This window comes from Hypanus sabinus, chromosome 16 (genome assembly GCF_030144855.1).
Source record: "Hypanus sabinus isolate sHypSab1 chromosome 16, sHypSab1.hap1, whole genome shotgun sequence".
Lineage (NCBI taxonomy): Eukaryota > Metazoa > Chordata > Chondrichthyes > Myliobatiformes > Dasyatidae > Hypanus > Hypanus sabinus.
The window spans coordinates 30,863,601-30,883,801 of NC_082721.1; the positions used below are offsets into that span (position 1 = coordinate 30,863,601).

Consider the following 20,201-nt stretch of genomic DNA (forward strand, 5'->3'; position numbering starts at 1 on the left):
CCGGCTCTTTGAGTAAGCTACCTGCTTTCCATCCTCCCTCAATATTGTCTTTCTCAGTATCCTCCTGAATTACAATTTTCCCCTACCCAGCCTGGCATTTGGCACATTTCATAAATTCCAGTGCATCCAAATCTCTACTTGTTGTCCATTGCGTCTCCTTGCTGTCCTGGGCTGGTAACTGACTCAGGGTTAAGTCAATGCTGTCCTCCCTAGCATTGTGATAGTTTCCAACCCCTTAAGCCATCCCCCAAACCCTCTGACCTTCACTCTCTTTTGTGCTTCTTCCTATTCAATACTAGCCTTTCACTGCTGTTAGCACTTGTAGCTTTACCTATTAGCCCATGTGCTCTAAAATTTAAACTTTAAGATCCTTATTAAAAAGTAGATTTGATCAAATGGCCTTCATAAATTACAAAGCATCCAAACCTCAATGTTTGTTGCCCGTTGCCTCTCCTTACTATCTTAGATTGATAACTGGCCACCTCATGCCCCAGAGTAATTGGGAACTGGCTGTTAATTTTGCAAGGTTGCAAACTCTATCTTTAAATAAATCTGTTTAGATTTGCCCTTTCTTTACAAAACACCAGTTAGTAAGTGTATGCAGCTGGATGTAAATGCAGGGATGTAAAGTTGAGATTTTATAAAGCACTGGTGAGGCTTCACTTGGAGTATTGTGAGCAGTTTTGGGCCTCTTATCTGTTGAAACTGGAGGGGTTACAAAGGAGGTTAATGAAAATGATTCCAGGTTTAAACGGCTTGTCATACGAAGAGTGATCTCTCTGAGCCTGTATTCACTGGAATTCAGAAGAATGAGGGGTGACCTCATTGAAACCTATCAAAAGGTGAAAGTCCTTGGTAGAGTGGATGTGGAGAGGATTTTTCCTATGGTAGGAGAGTCTATGACCAGAGGATACAGCCTCAGAATAGAGGGATGTCCTTTTAAAATGGTGTTGAGGAATTTCTTTAGCCAGAGTGGTGAATCTGTGGAATTCATTGCCGCAGGCAACTGCGAAGGCCAAGTCAATGAGTATGTTTAACGCAGAGGTTAATAGAGTTTTGATTGGTCAGGGCATGAAGAGATATGGGGAGAAGGCAGGAGATTGGGACTGAGAGGAAAAAATGGATCAGCCATGATGAAATGGCAGAGTAGACTCGATGGGCCAAATAGCCTAATTCTGCTGCTATGTCCCATGTATATAATAACCCAATAGATCTCAATGGCAGATTGTCCGAGGGGGAAAAAAAAGTTTTAATTCACTATATAGTATGCAACTCCAGTTTACTCACCACTGGCAGTGGATAATGACCTTTATTGACCTTAGAGCAATAGTTCTTCATTGTTGGTGTTCTTGCTAGTGGCTTGGGTGTAAGTGAATGTAGTTGAATCTTGGTCACTGAAGAGCTTTATGCTGTTTGCACAGATATATCCTTCCATCTACACCATCAATAACAAAACTTACAACCTAACACTGGAGAAGATACAGTTTGAGCAAAAACTAAGTACCAGCATTAAAATAAAAATGCTGTATTTAAAAGAACAAATTTGAAACAGAATGAAGGTGCCCATTGTTATTAGGTGATTTTTTAAAAAAAAAACTGGTGAAATGTGCCAAAAAATCATTCCAAAACTTGATCACATCAATATACACAAATTATTTAAAAGGTAATTTTGTGCAGGCAGCATGAAAATAAACAAAAATATTGACAGGAGGCTTTAGCTGATACCATGGTATTGGTGCAGATTTGGGAATGGGATGGTTGCAATGAGAGGGGAGAGTGGGCTATTAAAGTAGGTCCATTTAAATAACTACTTTGAGTGCACTGACTGTTAAAATTACACATACGTAAACAACCAACCTCATCGTAAATTATTCTGGAGTGATGGTATGAAAGAGTTCAATAAAACACTTATTCCATTACATCAGTTTTTATGCACACACATCCAAATGTCTCAAACCACCTATTATTCCCAGATGGTAGGTATTAAAAACTAAAAGACTGTGATGTATTAAGTTTATTTTAGTTGAAATATTGTTTATGCTGAGTTAGTGAATATTTCAGTAATCTAACTCCATGCTAATAGATTACCCCAGTATAGAGAACATCATAGTCACAGGGCTCAGTACAGCTCAAAAAGGTATAATCAGATAACCCAGTGGTTGCTGGTATTCATGCTAAGGACCTTGTAACAACTGAATTCATGCTGTACCTTTAGTTTGAGGATCCACACACACCCTCTTACAACATATCGATGAGACTTTTAAAAATTGCAACTAAAGTTATATCAGAGACAGCTTTTTGGTCTGGCTGTCAACCCACTCCAGAGATTGGAATACAATCTTAGATGAATATTTCATGTGAGAACATAGAAAGTGACCCACTTGCAGGGTTGCCTATCTTTTTGGATGTTAGGATAAATAGAGATATATTCCCTCTTTTATGCAAAATTAAAAATTATGCTTATGTCCACTGGATAGACCATCCTCTAGCGTATGATCTACAAAATCTTTTCCAAGCTCAAAATTGGTTGCCATTATTGCTTCCACTAAGAACACAGTGAAGACCTTGATGAGCATGAAAATACTCGTACAAAAAATATCAATGCCATTTCTTCCTTCCATCAGTTTGGATGAACTAATCTCCAAGATATCATCATCTTCCAAACATTTAGCTTCAGTCAAAACATAACAAAATAGTAAACTAAACAATGCATGGCAATCTAAACAATTAAGGCAACAATTGCTGTAAATACTTAGCAACTGGCGACCTCTGGATTCAAATTCAATGTCAAAACCACAAAGACAAACAAAACTTACACATAATTAATTTATTCAGAACTTCCATTATTTCAAAACCAAAACCTTCATTAAACTATAAATTAAATGGAGCAGAATCAGACACTCAGTATGTGATCAGCTTGGATACTTAATTAAGAATATGCATTCACAGGCAGGCACATTTAGGCGCTGTAATTAAGACTGTCATTTATACAACAAAGTCACTCAGTCTTAATATTCAAAAGGTGCATTAGCAACTTAAATGTAACACAAGAAAGTCCTTTGGATTACTTCAGAGTTCTTTTTGTTGCATCTTGTGTGGTCCCGGACCCTATAGTTTACAAATGCAGAAACTCCTCCTGTAAAAGGTAGCTTTCTACCATTCAGAATTCAGACAGTACAAGAATTTGATACAATTGGTCATAAAGTCAATATGGCTTGAATTCTTTACATAATGCCCATCAAATCCTCTGAGCATACTCACATACACGAACATCTGGAAATGCCATGTATTTGATATATTTTTCACCTAAAGTTCTCAGATTAGACTAAATATTTAACTTGAAAGGTAAACCCACGAATCCTGTTGTTCATTCCATTTATCAGGAAGACTTGTGTAATTGCATCTTTTCACCTACAAGGGAAGTTATTGTCACTGCCTCTATTGAATTTTGCGAATCTAACATCTCTGCAGTTTTAAACACTAAAACCCACAGAAATCAGGATTCCAATAGTAACTGTGTTGGGTTAAGGTTTATAGGAAAACTAAATATGACTACAAATAATGTCACAATCAGTGTGAACTGGAAAAGGGAAATGTTGCAGTAGAAACATTCTCACTCTCACTCTCCTAGTGAGAAAATAAATTCTAGTACTTTGATAATCTAGTACAGAAGTTGCTTCACAGCAAACTATCAAAACACAGACTAAAAGATGCATTAAATCAGATGCTGGATTTAGCTCTAAATCCAGTTTGAAACTGCCCAAAATATTCCCAGGATTTGTAATCTGAAGACCAAACATAACCACATTCCCAAAAAATGACTGTTCTGCCACCAAATAAAAATAAAAGATTAAATATTACAAATTGTTCAGCACTAACAAAAAGATTACACTATGATCTGGATTGCTGACTGAACTCTCCCAAGATGTTCTTTGCTTCAACCTGGTAGGTTTGTGGCTTGTGTCACTTTGCACTTCAAGGAGGAATCAACCCAGTGGCTGTGGGCACCAACTTGTGTTCAAAAGAACTAGGGAACTGATGACAAAACATTGGAGTAGAGAAAAGCTAGGGAAGCTCTACAGGAAATCCCAAATCCATTTTATATTTTGTCAGTATTGTGTTTCAATACAAAATACAGTTACCCAAATCTAATCTCGAATTCTTCAAGTGCATGAAGGTGACAGGCAAAACAAGACTATTCTGTATTTAGCAATCCACTCCACATCCACATCAAGACATGTGAAATGAAAGGTGTGAGATTTGACTGAGAACACCAAGAACCACATTTCCATTGGTGTTTAATCACCATTTCTGTGAAAGTCATTGTAGATTCCTTAATGAGAGATGAATTTGAGCAGTTGGTTGATGGTATTGATAACTTTCTTTTAGTAATAAGGCAGTACTAAACCTGTCCTTAATTGCATATCCCCAGCTACCTGGCTTTGGGTAGCCTGTTCCTTTCATTTATTTTACTTTTCATCCCATTTGTTATTTTTTTTAGTACACCATTGTGATTGGTAGATGACTTTGGTTCCATCCTTCCATCTTCTTCAGTCTCATCACTTTCATCAACATCACTCCTTTCGTCCTTTTCAATCTTTAAAAGGCCAGAAGAGAGGATTAATATTTTCAACAATGCAATCCCAGTCAGTTAGGGTATTTAGGTTCCCAAGTTGCCTGCCCTGTCCTTCCATAACCTTTCTGAGCACTTACATCATTTAACTCAACATGACAAAAAAAAAACTGGAAACATTCCAGTCTCAGACCAGGAAAGAGATGGAACTGAAAAGTGTAGATAGACATCTCCTTCACTTGTCTATCTGACTGAGCAAAGTTCTGATGATCACCTCTCCAACTACTTTTCCTGGGAATTCAACCAGGAACATACATTAATCATTGGCTAACAACGGGATCAATAGACAATAGGTGCAGAAGTAGACCAGAAGTAGATCATGTTACTCTTAGACTGAGATCTCCAATTTCTTAAGGAACACAAGAAACTTAAATCAATATTCTCTGTTTAAGTTCTGTGCATTTGACCACAGTTTATTATTTTATCTACTTTACAGTTGCTTAGTTAGGAACAGTTGAGATGCCAGGCAGGATAGTGGAATGTTCCTCTTGTAGGATATGGGAAGGCAGGGAGACCTCCAGTGTCTCTGATAACAACATCTGCGAGAAGTGCATTCTGCTTCAGCTTCTAAAACTATGTGTTAAGGAGTTGGAGTTGGAACTGGATGAACTCCAGACCATTTGGGAAGCTGAGGGGGTGACAGATAAGATATATAGAGAGGTAGTTACACCCAAGGTACAGGATACAGGAAACTGGGTGACAGTGAGAAAGGGGAAAAGGGTTAAATAGCCAGTGCAGAATACCCTTTTGGCCATCCCCCTCAACAACAGGTATACTGCTTCAGGTATTGTTGAGGGAGTGACCTATCAGAGGAAAGTTACAGCAGTCTGGTCTTTGCCACTGAGTCTGGCTCTGTGACTCAGAAGGGAAGGTGGGGGAGGGAGGGGCAAGCTGTGGTGACAGCAGATTCATTAGTTAGGTGAACAGAAAGGAGATTCTGAGGACAAGATTGAGATTCTTGGATGGTAATTTGCCTCCTGGGTACCAGGGTATCTCGGATTGAGTCCTCAGCATTCTTAAGTGGGACAATGACCAACCAGAGGTTGTGGGCAATGAAGGTAACAATAATGTAGGTATGAAAAGCGATAAGATTCTGCAAAGTGAGTTCAGGGAGTTAGGTGCTAAGTTAAAGGCAAGACCTCCAGGATTGGTTGTGATCTCAGGATTGCTACCCGTGCCATGTGATACTGAGGCCAGAAACGGGAAAATTAATTCAGTTTAAAATGTAGCTAAGAGTTGGTGTAGGAGGGAGGGCATAAGATTTTTGGATCATTGTGCTCTCTTTCATGGAAGGTGAAACCTGCACAGAAAAGACAGTTTGCACCTGAACTGTAAGGGATCTAATATCCTAGCAGGAAGGTTTGCTAGTGCTGCACAGTGGGAATGGGAGCCAGAGTGCCAGAACAGATAGTGCAGAGGTTTAGGAGACAGATGTTGTTAAACCTCAGACAAAATCATGAATCAGAAGGTTGAGCATGGTGTGCCTAATGTCCTGAGCTGCGTATATTTCAATGCAAGAAGTATTGTAGGAAAGGCAAATGAGCTCATGACATGGATCAACACCTGGAATTATGATATTGTAGCCATTAGTGAGACTTAGTTGCAGGAGGGGCTGGACTGGCAGCTCAATATTCAGGGATTTTGTTGTTTTAGACGTGACAGTGGGAATGATTGAAGAAGAGGGGTGGGATTACTAGTCGAGGAAAGTGTCATGGGAGTGCTCAGTTCAGACAGACTGGAGAACTCGTCTAGTCAGGCGTTATGTATGGAACTGAGTAATAAGAAAGGTCTAACTATTAGTAAAGACTGCCCAACAGTCTGAGGGATTTAGAGGAACAAACTTGTAGAGAGATCGCATACCGTTGCAAGAAACACAAGGTTCTTATAGTAGGCGATTTAAAATTTCCACATGTTGACTAGGACTCCCATACTGTAAAAGGTCTAGTTGGGATAGAGCTTGTCAAATGTGTTCAGGAAAATTTTCTTAATCCATAAGTAGAAGTCCCAACACGCGAACATGCAATACTTGATCTGCTATTAGGGAATGAGATGCAAGTTTGTGTAGGCGATCACTTTGCATCTCGTGATCACAGTGCTATTAGTTTCAAAATAAATATGCAAAAAGATAGGTCCAGTCTGCAGGTTGAGATTCTAAATTGGAGAAAGGACAATTTTGATGGTATCAGAAAGGATCTGGCAGATGTGGATTGGAACAGGCTGTTCTGTGACGAAGGTGCACTTGGTAAGCGGGAGGCCTTCAAAAGTGAAATTTTGAGAGTACAAAGCTTGTATGTACCTCTCTGAATAAAAGGTAAAGGTAACAGGTGTAGGAAACCTTGGTTTTCAAGAGATATTGAGGCCCTGGTTAAGAAAAAAAGGAGGTACATTGCAGGTATAGACAAGTAGGAACAAATGAGGTGCTTATGGAGTAAAAGAAATAAGAAAGAAATCAGGAGGGGTTAAAAGGCAGCATGAGATTGCCTTAGTGGAGAAGGAGAATCCTAGGGGATTCTACAGATATGTTAAAAGCAAAAAGATTGCAAGGGACAAAATTGGTTCTCTGGAAGATTAGAATGGTAATCAATGCATGGAACCAAAAGAGATGGGGGAGATCTTAAAAACATTTTTTGTATCTGCATTTACTCAGGGACAGTCACAGAGTCAAAAAGAAGTAAGGCCAAATTGCATCAAATTTATGGACTCTACAAGTTATTGAGGAGGAAGTGTTTGCTGTCTTGAGTCAAATTAGGGTGGATAAATCCCCAGGGCCTGACAAGGTGTACTCTTGGACCCTACGGGAGGCAAGTGCAGAAACTGCCAAAGCCCTAGCAGGGATGTTTAAATCATCCTTAGTGACAGGTGAAGTGCCAGAAGATTGGAGGATAACCAATGTTGTTCCACTGGTTAAGAAAATAAACCAGGAAATTGTAGTCCAGTGAGCCTGACATCAGTAGTGGGAAGTTATTGGATGGTATTCTATGGGACCAGATATGAGTATTTGGATAAACATGGACTGATTGAGGATAGTCAGCTTGACTTCATGCCTAACCGACTTTACAGAGTTTCTTGAGGAAGTTAGCAGGAATGTTGATGAAAGCAAGGCAGTGGATGTTGTCTACATGGACTTTAGCAAGGCATTTGACTAGGTCATGGGAGGTTGGTTAAGAAGATTAAGTATCTCGGCATTGAAGATGAGATAGTAAATTGGATTAAATATTGGCTTTGTGGGAGAAGTCAGAGCAGTAGTAGATGGTTGCCTCTGACTGGAGGCTTGTGACTAGTGGAGTGCTGCTGAGATTGGTGCTGGGTCTGTTGTTTCTCATTTATATCAAGATCTGGATGATAATGTGGTTAACTAGATCAGCAAATTTGCAGATGACATCAAGATTAGGGGTGTGAACAGCAAAGAAGCTTGTCATGACTTGCAGCAGGATCTGGATCAGCTAGAATAATGAGCTGAAAAATGACAGATGGAATTTAATGTAGACAAGTGCGAGGTGTTACACTTCGATAGGGCTAACCAGGGTAGGTGTTACACAGTGAATGGTAGGGCACTGAATAGTGTGGTAGAACAAAGGGATCTGGGAATACAGGTTCATAATTCATTGAAAGTGGCATAACAGATTGATAGGGTTGTAAAGAAAGCTTTTGGCACATTGGCCTTCATAAATCGAAGTATTGAGTACAGGAGATGGGATGTTATGTTGAAGTTGTATAAGATGTTGGTGAGGCCGAATTTGGAGTATGCAAACTACAAAAGATGTCAACAAGGTTTAAAGAGTACAGAGAAAATATACAAGGATGTTGCCGGGCCTGGAGGGCTTGAGTTATATGGAAAGATTGAATAGGTTAGGACTTTATTCCTTGGAATATAGAAGACTGGGGAGATTTGATAGAGCTATACAAAATTATGAAATGTATAGGCAGGGTAAATGCAAGCAGGCTTTTTCCACTGAGTTTGGGTGAGACTACAACTAGAGATTATGGGTTAAAGGTGAAAGGTGAAAAGTATAAAAGTAACATGAGGGGAAACTTCTTCATTCAGAGGGTCACGAGAGTGTGGAACAAGTGGTGTATGTGAGCTCGATTTCACTGTTTAAGAGAAGCTTGGATAGGTACATGGATGATAAGGATATTGAGAACTATGGTTCTGGTGCAGGTTGATTGGAGTAGACATGGACTAGATGGGTCAAAGGGCCCATTTCTGTGCTGTAGTTTTCTATCATTCTATGCCTCTAAAGCTAGTTGTGCACAATGAAATGGGAATCAGGAATTTCATATGAACAGTGCTTCACGTATCAATTCATTAGTTCATTTAATTTATCATGTTGTGAAAAGGTATTATTTAGATGCCAAATTCATAGAATCAGAAAGTGATAAAGTGGCCATTATTCGTGACTCATATTTGCCATTACTTGATATCCATTCATTAATCTCAAATTCAGATTTATCACATGTACATTGAAACTTACAATGAAATGTATAGTTTTGAGTTAACAATCAGCACACCCAAGGTTATGCTGGGGGCAGCCCACATGTATTGCCACACATTCTGGTGCCAACATAGCATGCCCACAAGGCATTGCAATTTGAAAATGCTGCACCAGGTGCACAATGTAAAGGTAAGATATTTACAAAGAAATGAAGGCCTCTTCTTGAAACAGAGAGGGAAAAATAATTATGTCAAATATTCATATGCAAAATGCTCAAAATTATTTAACTTCCTAAATTTAGAATGAGTGTACTGCCTTCATCAGTTCACCATAGATCCTGGCCCTATTCGTAGTTGCATTAATCAACTGTTTTATATCAGTGATCGGAACATTTAAAACAAAAAATGGCAATATACTCAAAGCAAAGATTTTCAAAGGCATATAACTCCTTTCCCAAACGTACTGGCTTGATTTTATGATCAACCGAGGCTATTAGGGGGAGTACACGAAACAGTTATGAAATTGACTCAAACTACTCAACCCTGGTGATGTACATTATATCTTCAGCACATTATATCTGCTTCATCTGAAAAGCTATTTCTTACCTTTCCAACAAACACAAACTTCACTGCCATTCTTAGGATGAGATAGGCCCAAAATATGTGCAAAACCTGCAGAACCATCAGGAGAAGATTGAAAAAGTAGTAACCAAAGAAGGGCTGAAAAATCTCCATGGAATAGTAGAATGTGGTGTAGATTACCCTGCAGATGAAAAATGTCACATGGTTAGTGAAGCTAGATGGCAATATTCAAAATTGAGTAAGATCTTCCCTATTCACCTTCAAAGTTTCAAGAATTCCCAGTTCTCATATCTATAGTATTGTCATTTATGCATTGGTACACAGTTGTTCTCATCTTAATAACTCCACAACTCTAGTAACAGAAGACGTGAGAAAGTGTGCTGAGGAGATTGTGGGATGTGGGAAGGTCACTGCAAAGGGCATGAGCATTCTGCAGCATAACCAAGAACATGCACTTATCTAGGATAGAAATGATTGGTCTTACAGTTCCTCTCAAACTTCCCTCAGCCTGATATCAGAATGATGCCACGTCAAAGGACCAAGTTAACTAGAAGCAATAGGAACGCATCATTATGATAAAGCCACTGCTGCTTTGAGTCATTTAGTTCTGTTGAACATTTGCAATATAACCTCATCATTGGAGTTGGTGCATCTGCAGGACCCAAGGAAGGGCTGAGATTATGAGGAGCTGTTGGCTTGTGCATTGAGAGCAAGATTTGAAAAAAGTGAATGGAACCAGTCGAGGCATTCTGCACGCTTGAAATCGCTAAATAATTCAGCACTTGGAAAGGGCCAATAAAAAGTTAGGTTTAAGCAGAGCAGTCATTGTTTGAGTGGAACAGTGTTAGAATGCAGAGGCTTTGGCTCAAGAGGCAAAGAGAGGTAGAGGCTGTAGGTAGGTTTTAAGTAAGTTTTTTCCCCCTGCAAAGTTAGAGCAGTGGGAATTCCAGACAAAATAGTCAAATGCTCCTCTTGGAAAATGTGGAAAGACAGGAAGACATCAGGTGTCCCTGACGACTATTCTTGGTAAGAACTGCATTCAGCTGCAGCTTCCTACAGATCGCATTAGGAAAATGGAGCTGAAGCTACTCCGGATCATTTGGGGTTTTTTTTTGGATTGATTTACAGGTGATAAAGGGAGGTAGTTATATGTGAGATGCAGGTAACTGGGAAGCCATGAGGAGGGGGAAGAGGGATAGGCAGCAAGTGCTGCCCCTGACCCATTCCCCTCAATAACAAGTATATCATTTTGGATACTGTTTGTGATGGAAGGAGAATGACCTGTCAGAGGAAAGCCACTGAATATGGCTCTGTGGCTCAGAAGGGAAAGGAGGACAAGAAGCAAGCTGGAGTAATAGGGGTATCATTGGTTAAACTGCAAGGTTCCCTGCCTGGGATCCATGGATCCTTTAGTTAATGGTAGGGGTCTATGGCATCAAAAAGGTTGGGAAGCCCTTGATTAGGAGAACAGGTAGGTAGGAATGGTGATGGAGTCCCACAAAGTCAGTTCAAACAGTTAAGTGCTAAATTAAAGGACAGACCTTCAGGGCTGTGATTTCAGGATTGCTACTTATCCCACATGCTAGAGAGGGAAGAAATAGGTCATGGCTATCCCTCGAGGTCGAGGATGATGGTCTTCATTCCGTTGATCTATTTATGGGCTCTCAAAATATGAGTCCAATCTTGGCTTTGAAAGTTCTTCCACATTCAGGACAGGTAGTTCCAGATGGCAGATCGGGCTTTAGTTGTTGTTGCCTCTCTTTCCATTTTTTTCTCTTCTTCTAATTCTGCACATTTGTTAGCTTGGAAAATAGCTGTTCCTTCTTGGATGATGGTTTGCCAGAGTTTCCTGTCCTTGGCATTGGTTTCCCAATTGTTGATGTCGATGTTACATTTCTTCATGTTGTCTTTTTTTTTGAAAACTTTTTTTATTGCATTTTTAAGTAATTACAGAGTAAAGTATGAAAAAAATGTATATAACCCTTCCCCCTCCCCTTAACCCCTCCCCCCCTGACTACCCTATAGAAAAAAAAGAGAAAGAAAGAGAAAAGAAAGAAAGAGTGCCTGGTTGTTGGTAGATCTCCACATGCTCCATGGAGTTCGTAATAACTTTAATATATATATATTTATTTCTTTCCCCAAATAACCAATTGTTTCATCTTCAGAGCATCTATATATTTAGTCCTGTCTTTTGTAAATAAGGGCTCCAAATTTTCAGAAATGTTTCATATTTATCTCTTAAATTATGTAATTTTTTCTAATGGAATACAGCCATAGATTTCTTTCTTCCAAGAGTCTATACTTAAATATGTATCCGATTTCCAAGTAACTGCAATAGCTTTTTTGGCTACTGCCAGTGCAATTTTTATGAATTCTTTCTGATATTTATTTAGTTTGAGTTTCGGTTTTATCCCTTCAATATCACCTATTAAGAGTAATATTGGATTATGAGGAAATTGTGTTCCTGTAATTTGTTCCAGTAAAAGTCTTAAATTTGTCCAAAAAGGTTGAATTTTAGAACAAGACCATGTAGAATGTAAAAAAGTACCAGTTTCTTGGTTACATCGGAAACATTGATCCGATAAATTTGGATTTAATTTATTTATTTTTTGTGGTGTAATATATAATGGATGTAGAAAATTATACTGCACTAATCTTAACCGAACATTTATTGTATTTGTCATACTATCAAGACATAGTCTTGACCAATTTGTTTCTTCAATCTTAATATTCAAATCACTTTCCCATTTTTGTCTTGACTTATGGACTCCTTGTTTAATTGCCTGTTTTTGAATCAAATTATACATACAAGATATAAATTTTTTAATATTTCCTTTTTGAATTAAAATTTCTATTTCATTAGATTTCGGCAGTAACATTGTTTGACCTGTTGTCTTTTAAGACGTCTTTGAATCTCTTCTGCTATCTGCCTCTTTTACTTTTGCCTTCTTTAAACTGGGAGTAGAAGATTTGCTTCGTTGTTTTTGCTTCATTTAGCATGCTAACATTGGTTCTATTTTCCCAGCTGATATTTAAGATGTTTCGAAGAAAGCGTTGATGGAACTTTTCAAGTGCCTTCAAATGTAGTCGGTATGTTGTCTATGTTTCTGATGCATACGGGAGCATTGGGATCACCACTGCTTTGTAAACTAACACGTTGGTGTCTGTTCGGATGTCATGATCATGAAAGACTTTTGTTTGGAGATGTCCAAAAGCTGTTCCAGTGCATTTAAGACAATGTTGGATCTCGTCATTAAGGTTGACATTGGAGGAGAGGTGACTTCCAAGATATGGAAAGTGGTCCACGTTTTCCAGGGTTGTTTTGCCAAGTTGAATTGTTGGTTCTATCCAATTTGTCTCAGTTGGTGACTGTTGGTAGATGATCTGAGTCTTTTTGGAATTGATGGTAAGTCCAAATTTCGTGTATGCATGGTTGAAGGCAGTCAGAATCTGTTGTAGGTGGTTTTCTGAGAGGGCTGCAACACTTGTCATCTGCGTATTAGAACTCAATGAGGGAACTCGTGGATGTCTTGTTTTTGGACTTGAGACGGGCAAGATCAAAAAGTCTGCCATCTGTTCTGTAGACAATTTTGATTCCTGGGGATAGGTCGTCTTTGATGATGTGGATGATTGTCGCAGTGAAGATGGTAAACAAAGTTGGGGCAATCACGCATCCCTGTTTTACTCCCAATCTGACTTGAAAAGGCTCACAGTTACTATTGCTGACCATGAATGTGGCAAGCATGCCATCATGGAGGAGTCTCAGGATTTGAATGTACTTTTCAGGGCATCCATAGTCAAGTCAAATTTATTTATAAAGCACATTTAAAAACAACCCATGTTGACCAAAGTGCTGTACAAACTATAACAGGTAGCTAAAATCACAAATACAAAAAACACAGATATAAACACCAAGGCACTCAGCTTATAGGCACAAAATAAACAACACATGAGCCTAGGCACAAGCCAAAAATCAGCCACATCAGGAAGATCCAAACGCTAGCGAATAAAGGTAAGTTTTGAGCCTGGACCTAAAAGAGTCAATGGAGGGGGCAGATCTGATAGGGAGGGGAATGCTGTTCCACAGTCTAGGGGCTACAACAGCAAAGGCATGGTCACCCCTGAACTTAAATTTAGATCACAGGACATCCAGGAGCCCCAAGTTAACTGACCTGAAGGACCTAGAAGTAGAATAAGGAGTTAGAAGGTTTGCGACATAGGAGGGGACCAGCCCATTTAGGGCTTTATAAACAAACAGGAGAACCTTAAAATCAATTCTAAACTGTACTGGTATCCAGTGGAGAGAGGCCAGGATAGAAGTAATATGTCTTCCGGGAATCTGTCAGGAGCCTGGCTGCCGACTGACTAATCCCACAGGGAGTTGGAATAGTCCAAGCAGGAGGATATAAGGACGTGGATGACTTTCCTGAAATCTTTGAAAGAGAGAAACGGCTTGATTTTGGCAATAGTACAAAGCTGGAAAAAACTGGCTTTTACTACTGCATTAACTTGCTGTCAAACTTAAAGGCGGAATCAAATATCAGACCAAGGTTTTTGACATGAGGTTTGACAAAGGTGGACAGGTTACCAAAACTGTTGGTAATCACTTTGATGGAGTCAGGGGGGTGGCAAAAAGGACAACTTCAGACTTGCCTTTATTCAGCTGTAGGAAGTGGATAGGACATCCTACAGGAGTTCTCTTGATACTGAGTTAAAGGCTTTGGTAAGGTCGATGAATGCCATGTACAAAGGTTGAAGTTGTTCACGACATTTTTCTTGTAGTTGTTGCATTGTGGAGATCATATCAATTGCTCCACGTGATGGTCTAAAACTGGTTTATGTCTCCAGAAGGATCTTCCCGGCTAAAGGCTTGAGCCGTTTGTTCATAATGCAGGTGAGGATTATTCCTGTTGTTGCTAACAGGGAAATTCCACGATAGTTTCTGCTTTCAGATTGATTGCCTTTCCTTTTGCATATGGTAACTATTGCTGAGTCTCTAAAGTCTGCTGGTATGTCTTCATTTATCCAGATCTTGATGAGAAGTTGATGCAATTGGTAACAAAGCGGGTTACCTCCAATTCTGTAGACCTCGGCTGGTATTCCATCAAGTCCAGCAGCCTTGTTATTTTTCCAAGGTTTTGATGGCTTCCTTGACTTCTTCAAGTGTTGGTATTTTGGTTAGGGAGTTTTGGGCTGTTTTGGAATGTTGTTAATCACATTCCTGTCAAATGAAATGGTCTGGTTAGAAGATCTTTAAAGTGCTCCCTTCATCTAGAATTGATGTCAGCATTGCTCTTCAGGATGGTTGAACCATCTTTGCTTTTGAGAGGGGTTTGACTATGAGTGGATGGGCCAAAAATAGCTTTAGTTGCTTTGAAAAAGCCCCAAATGTTGTTGGCATCTGCTAGATGTTGGATTTCCTGAGCTTTCTTCCTCCACCATTGGTTTTTCAGGTTTCTGGTGCTCTTCTGGACTGTAGCCTTGTATTCCTGATAGTGTTTCCTTTTGGTAGCTGATGGTTGGTCATTTTGTAATGTGATGAAAGCTTTTCTCTTTTCGTCGAGTTGTTGGAGTAGTTTGTTGTTATCATCGAACCAATCCTGATGCGTTTTTGTCTTGAACCTAATTGTTTCTTTGCAGGAGGTGATGATAGCGTTCTTCAATTGATTCCAGTGTTCTTCTACAGATGGTGGGATTTGTTGAAGATTTTGTTGGAACTTCTGTACATGGTTGATGTCTTGAAGGATGTCAATGTTGAATTTCTTAATAGTGTACTGATTTTGGTGTTTCCTTTTGGGCTGAATCTTCATTCTCATGGTGGATGAGATGAATCAATGGTCTGTCCAGCACTCGTCGGCACCAGTAACAGCTCTTGTTGGTCCCGAGATTGTACGATGATGTAATCAATGATGTGCCAGTGTTTGGAGCATGGATGCTGCCAGGAGACTTTGTGCCTGTTTTTTCTGCTGAAATAGGGTGTTTGTAATCACCAGGTTGTGTTCAATATATTTGGTGAGGAGGAGTGTTCCATTGGCGTTGACCTTGCCAACTCCTTCCTTGCTTATTATTTCCAGTCCAGAGCCTACGATGTTTCCTGATTCTGGCATTGAAGTCTCCCAAGAGAATGATCTTGTCATTGTTAGGAATAGAGGAAAGGATGTCTTCAAGTTGGGCGTAGAAGTTCATGTTTACATCATCTTCAGCATCCAGAGTTGGAGCATAGGCGTGGATGATGGAGGCATGCCGGTTCTTGATGAGCTGGCTTTGCAGAGTCATGAGACATTCGTTGATTCTCTGTCAGCTTCTGAAGTAGGCTGTTTCAAATGGCAAAACCTACTCCATGGATCCTCGGTTGTTCAGGATCAAGTCCTTTCCAGATAAAGGTGTATTGACCTTGCTCTTCCTTTAGTTGCCCATCTCCAGCTCTGCAGGTCTCACTCAGAGCAACAATGTCAAAGTTGAATTTTTGGAGATCCTGGGCAACAAAGGCAGTTCTCCTCTCTGGTCGGTCTGAGTTTGGGTTATCCATCAGAGTCCGTGTATTCCAGGTTCCAAATTTCATAGTTTCACTTCTCGATGTTTTTCGACTGCATGATGGTGATCCCTCTGGACACGGCTTTCCAGACAGGATGGGGTGAAGCAGACTATTTTAAGGGCACCTTTTCTAGCCCCCTTCCAGTTCAGGGTGAGCAGAGTGGTTCCTAAATAGGGTTGCTCAGACACGAATACTGATACCGAACAACTTTCCTGCTTCTGTCCAAAAGTTGAGCGACTGAATCAAGTATTCACTGCTTTTGAACCAGTTCTTGACTAGGAGCTTCCAGCCATCACATTGCCTGCTCCCGTTGCCCTCCCCCAAATGCCGAAAGACTTGAAGATGTGGCCCACACAGCGAAGACGCCTGTGTGTGTACTTGTTTAATGTGCACTTGATGTTGCATTCCAAGAAGCACACAGTACTTCATAAATCAACCAACTGATTCCAATGGCATGGAAACCATGACGATTGGAGCTGATGGATTTGTTGCAGCCTTCATCCGCCTTCACAGCCATTGAGTTCGAAGTAACTTTGTCCGCCTGTTCCACCGTTGAGGTCTTGGTTGGATTGTTCTTTGTCAGGGACCTCACCCTTGACCTTACTGCCATGGGTGACCCTACCAGGAGCATAGCTCCAGACGGCATCACTCTCGAGATCTCAGGACCACACAAGCTTCTCCACCACGACAAGGTGACAATCCACGGAGAAGCAGAAACAGGAAGATAATACAGTTTAACACATGGCTAAGGAGACAGTGCAGAGGGAAGGGCTTTGTTGGGCTCTCTTCCAGGAGGGTGGGGCCTATACAGACAGGATAGTTTGCACCAAAGTAGAGAGGGACTAATATCCTTGCCAGAGGAGGGGTTAAAACAAAGTTGCAGGGTCATTGGCACCAGAGTGCCAGGACAGATAGTGGAGTAGTTGTGGGTAAAGATGTTGTTAAGCCTACGAACAGAAACAGGAATCAAAATCTCAAGCACAGTGAGACTAATGTTGAGTTCCGTCTGTTTCAATGCAATGAATATTGTAGGTAAGGTGGATGAGCTTAGAGCAAGGATCAGCATGTGAGATTATGACATTGTTGCCATTAGTGAGTCTTGGTTGCAAGCTCAATGTTCTAGGGTTCCATTGTTTTAAAAATGATAGAGTAGGAGTAATTCCACTGCTCCCGCTTTAATTAGGGGGAGGGGCAGAATTACTGGTTAGGTAAAATGTCATGGCAGTGCTCAGACAGGAGGGCTTGTTTACTGAGGCTACGTGAGTGGAATTGAGGAATAAGAAGGGGATGATCTCATTAATGGGATTATTTATAGTCAGTGGAATTTAGAGGTGCAAATTTGTAGTGATTGCAGACTGTTGCAAGAAACACAAGGTTGTGATAAAAACTGATTTTAACTTTTCCAAAGATTGACTGGGACTCCTATACTGTCAAAGGGCTGGAGGGGGTAGAATTTGTCAAATGGGTTCAGGAAAGTTTCATTAATCAATATATAGAGATCCCAGTGAAAGGGAGTGTGATACTGGGTCTCCTATTAGAGAATAAGCCAGGGCAAGTGACATTAGGGTGTATAGGAGAAAGCTTTAAATTTAGTAATCATAATTTTATTAGTTTCAAGATAATTATGGAGAAGGATAAGGTCTGGTCCTTATGTTGAGATTCCAAATTGGAGAAAGACCAATTTTGATAGCATCAAGAAGGATCTGGCAAGTGTGAATTGGAACAGGTTGTTTTCTGCCAAAAGTGTGTTTGGTAAATGGGAGGCCTTCAAAAGTGAAGTTAGAGTACAGTTTTTTAAAATGTTCCTGTCAGGATAAAAGGGAAGACTAACAGATTTAGTGAATCTTGTTTTTTGAGAGACATTGAGGCCCTAGTTAAGGAGGAGATGCATAGCATTTATAAGCAGCAAAGAACAAATGAGGTACTTGAGGAGTACAATAAATGGAAGAGAATACAGAAGAGGGAGATCAGGACTCGAAGACATGAGGTTGCTCTTGTAGACAAGGTGAAGAAGAATACCAAGGCCTTCTACATGTATATTAAGAGCAGAAGGATAGCAAGTGACAAAGTTGGTCATCTTAAAGATTAGTATAGTTATCCATGCATGGAGCCAAAAGAGATGGTGGTGATCTTAAATGGATTTTCTGCATTTACTCTGGAGATGGACACAGAGTCTATAGAACTAAGGCAAAATAGCAGGGAGGTCATGAACCACATATGGATCACAGAGGAGGAAGTGCTTGCTTGTCTTGAGTCAAATTCGGGTGGGTAAATCTTCAGAACCTGACAAGGTGTCTCCTCAGTTCTTGTGGGAGGACAATGCAGAAACTGCAGAGTTCCTTGCAGAGGTACTTAAGATGTCCTTAGCCATGGATGAGGTGCTGGAGGATTAGAGGATAGCTAATGTTGTTTTGTTGTTTAAGAAAGGTTCTAAGAATAAGCCAGGAAATTATAGGTCAGTGAACATGACATCACTAGTGGGTAACTTATCAGAAGGTATTCTAAGAGACTAATTTATATGTATTTGAAAGACAGGGCCTGATTAGCAATAGTCAGCATGGCTTTATGTGTGATAGGTCACATCTAACCAATCTTATATAGAGTTTTTCAAGGAGATTACATGAAAGTTGATGAAGAAAAGGTAGTGGATGTTGTCTACATGGACTTTAGCAAGGACTGATGAAGTCCCACATGGGAGGTTGGTCAAGAAGGTTCAGTTGCTTTAAATTCAAGGTGAGATAGTAAATTGGATTTAACATTGGCTTTGAGGGTAAAGCCAGAGAGTGGTAGTAGATGGTTGCCTCTCTGACTGGATGCTTGTAACTAGTGGTGCTCTGCAGAGATTGGTGCTGGGTTTGTTGTTGTTTGGCATCTATTTCAACATTCTAGATGATAATCTGACAAACTGGATCAGCAAATTTGTTGAGTACACAAAGATTGGGGGCTGACTGGACAGCAATGAAGGCTATCCAATCTTGCAGCAGGATCTGGACCAGCTAGAAAAATGGACTGAAAATTAGCAGATGGAATTTAATGCCGACGTTTGTGAGATGTTTCACTTTGGGTGAAAAACCAGAATAGGATTTACATAGGTGATTGATCGGGTGCTGAGGAGTGTGGATCTGGGAACACAGATCCATAATTCATTGAAAGTGCTGTCACAGGTATAGATAGGGTCATAAAGAGAGATTTAGGCATGTTGGCCTTCATAAATCAAAGTATTGAGTACAGAAGTTGGGGTGTTATGTTGAAATAATACAAGATATTGGCAAGGCCTAATTTGGAGTACTGCATACAGTTCTGGTTAACTACCTACAGGAAAGATATCAATACGATTGAAAGAGAAAATTTACAAGAAAGTTGCCAGTGCTTAGGACCCGAGTTATAGGGCAAGGTTGAATAGTTTATTCCACAAAATACAGGAGAAAGTGGAGATTTTATAAAAGTATACAAAATAATGAGTATAGATAGGGTAAATGCAAGCAGGCTCTTTCCACTCAGGTTGGGTGAGACTAGAACTAGAGGTCATAGATTAAAATATTTAAGGGGAACTTGAAAGGGAACTTCTTCACTCAGAAGGTGGTGAGAGTGTGGATCATGCAACCAGCGGAAGTAGTGGTTGCAGGTTTGATTTCATCACTGAGGAGCAGTTTGGATAAGTACATGGATGGGGGGGAGTATGCAGGCTATGGTCCAAGTACAGATCAATGGGATTAGGCAGAATAATATTTTGGCACAGACTAGATTGGCCAAAAGGCCTGTTTCTGTGCTGTAGTGCTCTCCATAAATGGAAAAATCCGAGAGATCGCATATCCCTGATCAGCGAAATAGAGACAAGTTTCAAAATTTAGTTCAGCAAATGTAGTCACCAAGCTTATTCAGTGTGTTATTTACTATAATACAGTATATTAATATACCATATTATGTGTATACTGTAATATTAATTAGTGGATTAATTTCTTGTGTATATTAATATGGTCCTAGCCATTCAACAGCTTACAGATGCAATCCCATTAAGG

General features: G+C 40.0%; 1 protein-coding gene across 5 annotated transcripts in view; it reads right to left on the reverse strand.

Moving 5' to 3' along the window:
* Positions 1–2,752: 2,752 nt before the first annotated feature.
* The window catches only part of cers4a (ceramide synthase 4a), an 85,628-nt gene continuing 68,179 nt past the window's right edge, over positions 2,753–20,201 (reverse strand). For 3 of the 5 annotated variants that reach the window (XM_059991503.1, XM_059991504.1, XM_059991502.1), the window contains exons 10-11: positions 9,672–9,828; positions 2,754–4,597 (exon numbers count right to left, since the gene is read on the reverse strand). In XM_059991503.1, coding sequence (XP_059847486.1) covers positions 4,433–4,597; positions 9,672–9,828 — 322 coding nt within the window. In that variant the 3' untranslated portion in view covers positions 2,754–4,432. Of the gene's footprint in view, positions 4,598–9,671; positions 9,829–20,201 lie in introns of all 5 variants that reach the window. The other 2 variants (XM_059991500.1, XM_059991501.1) reach the window with 2 other exon arrangements.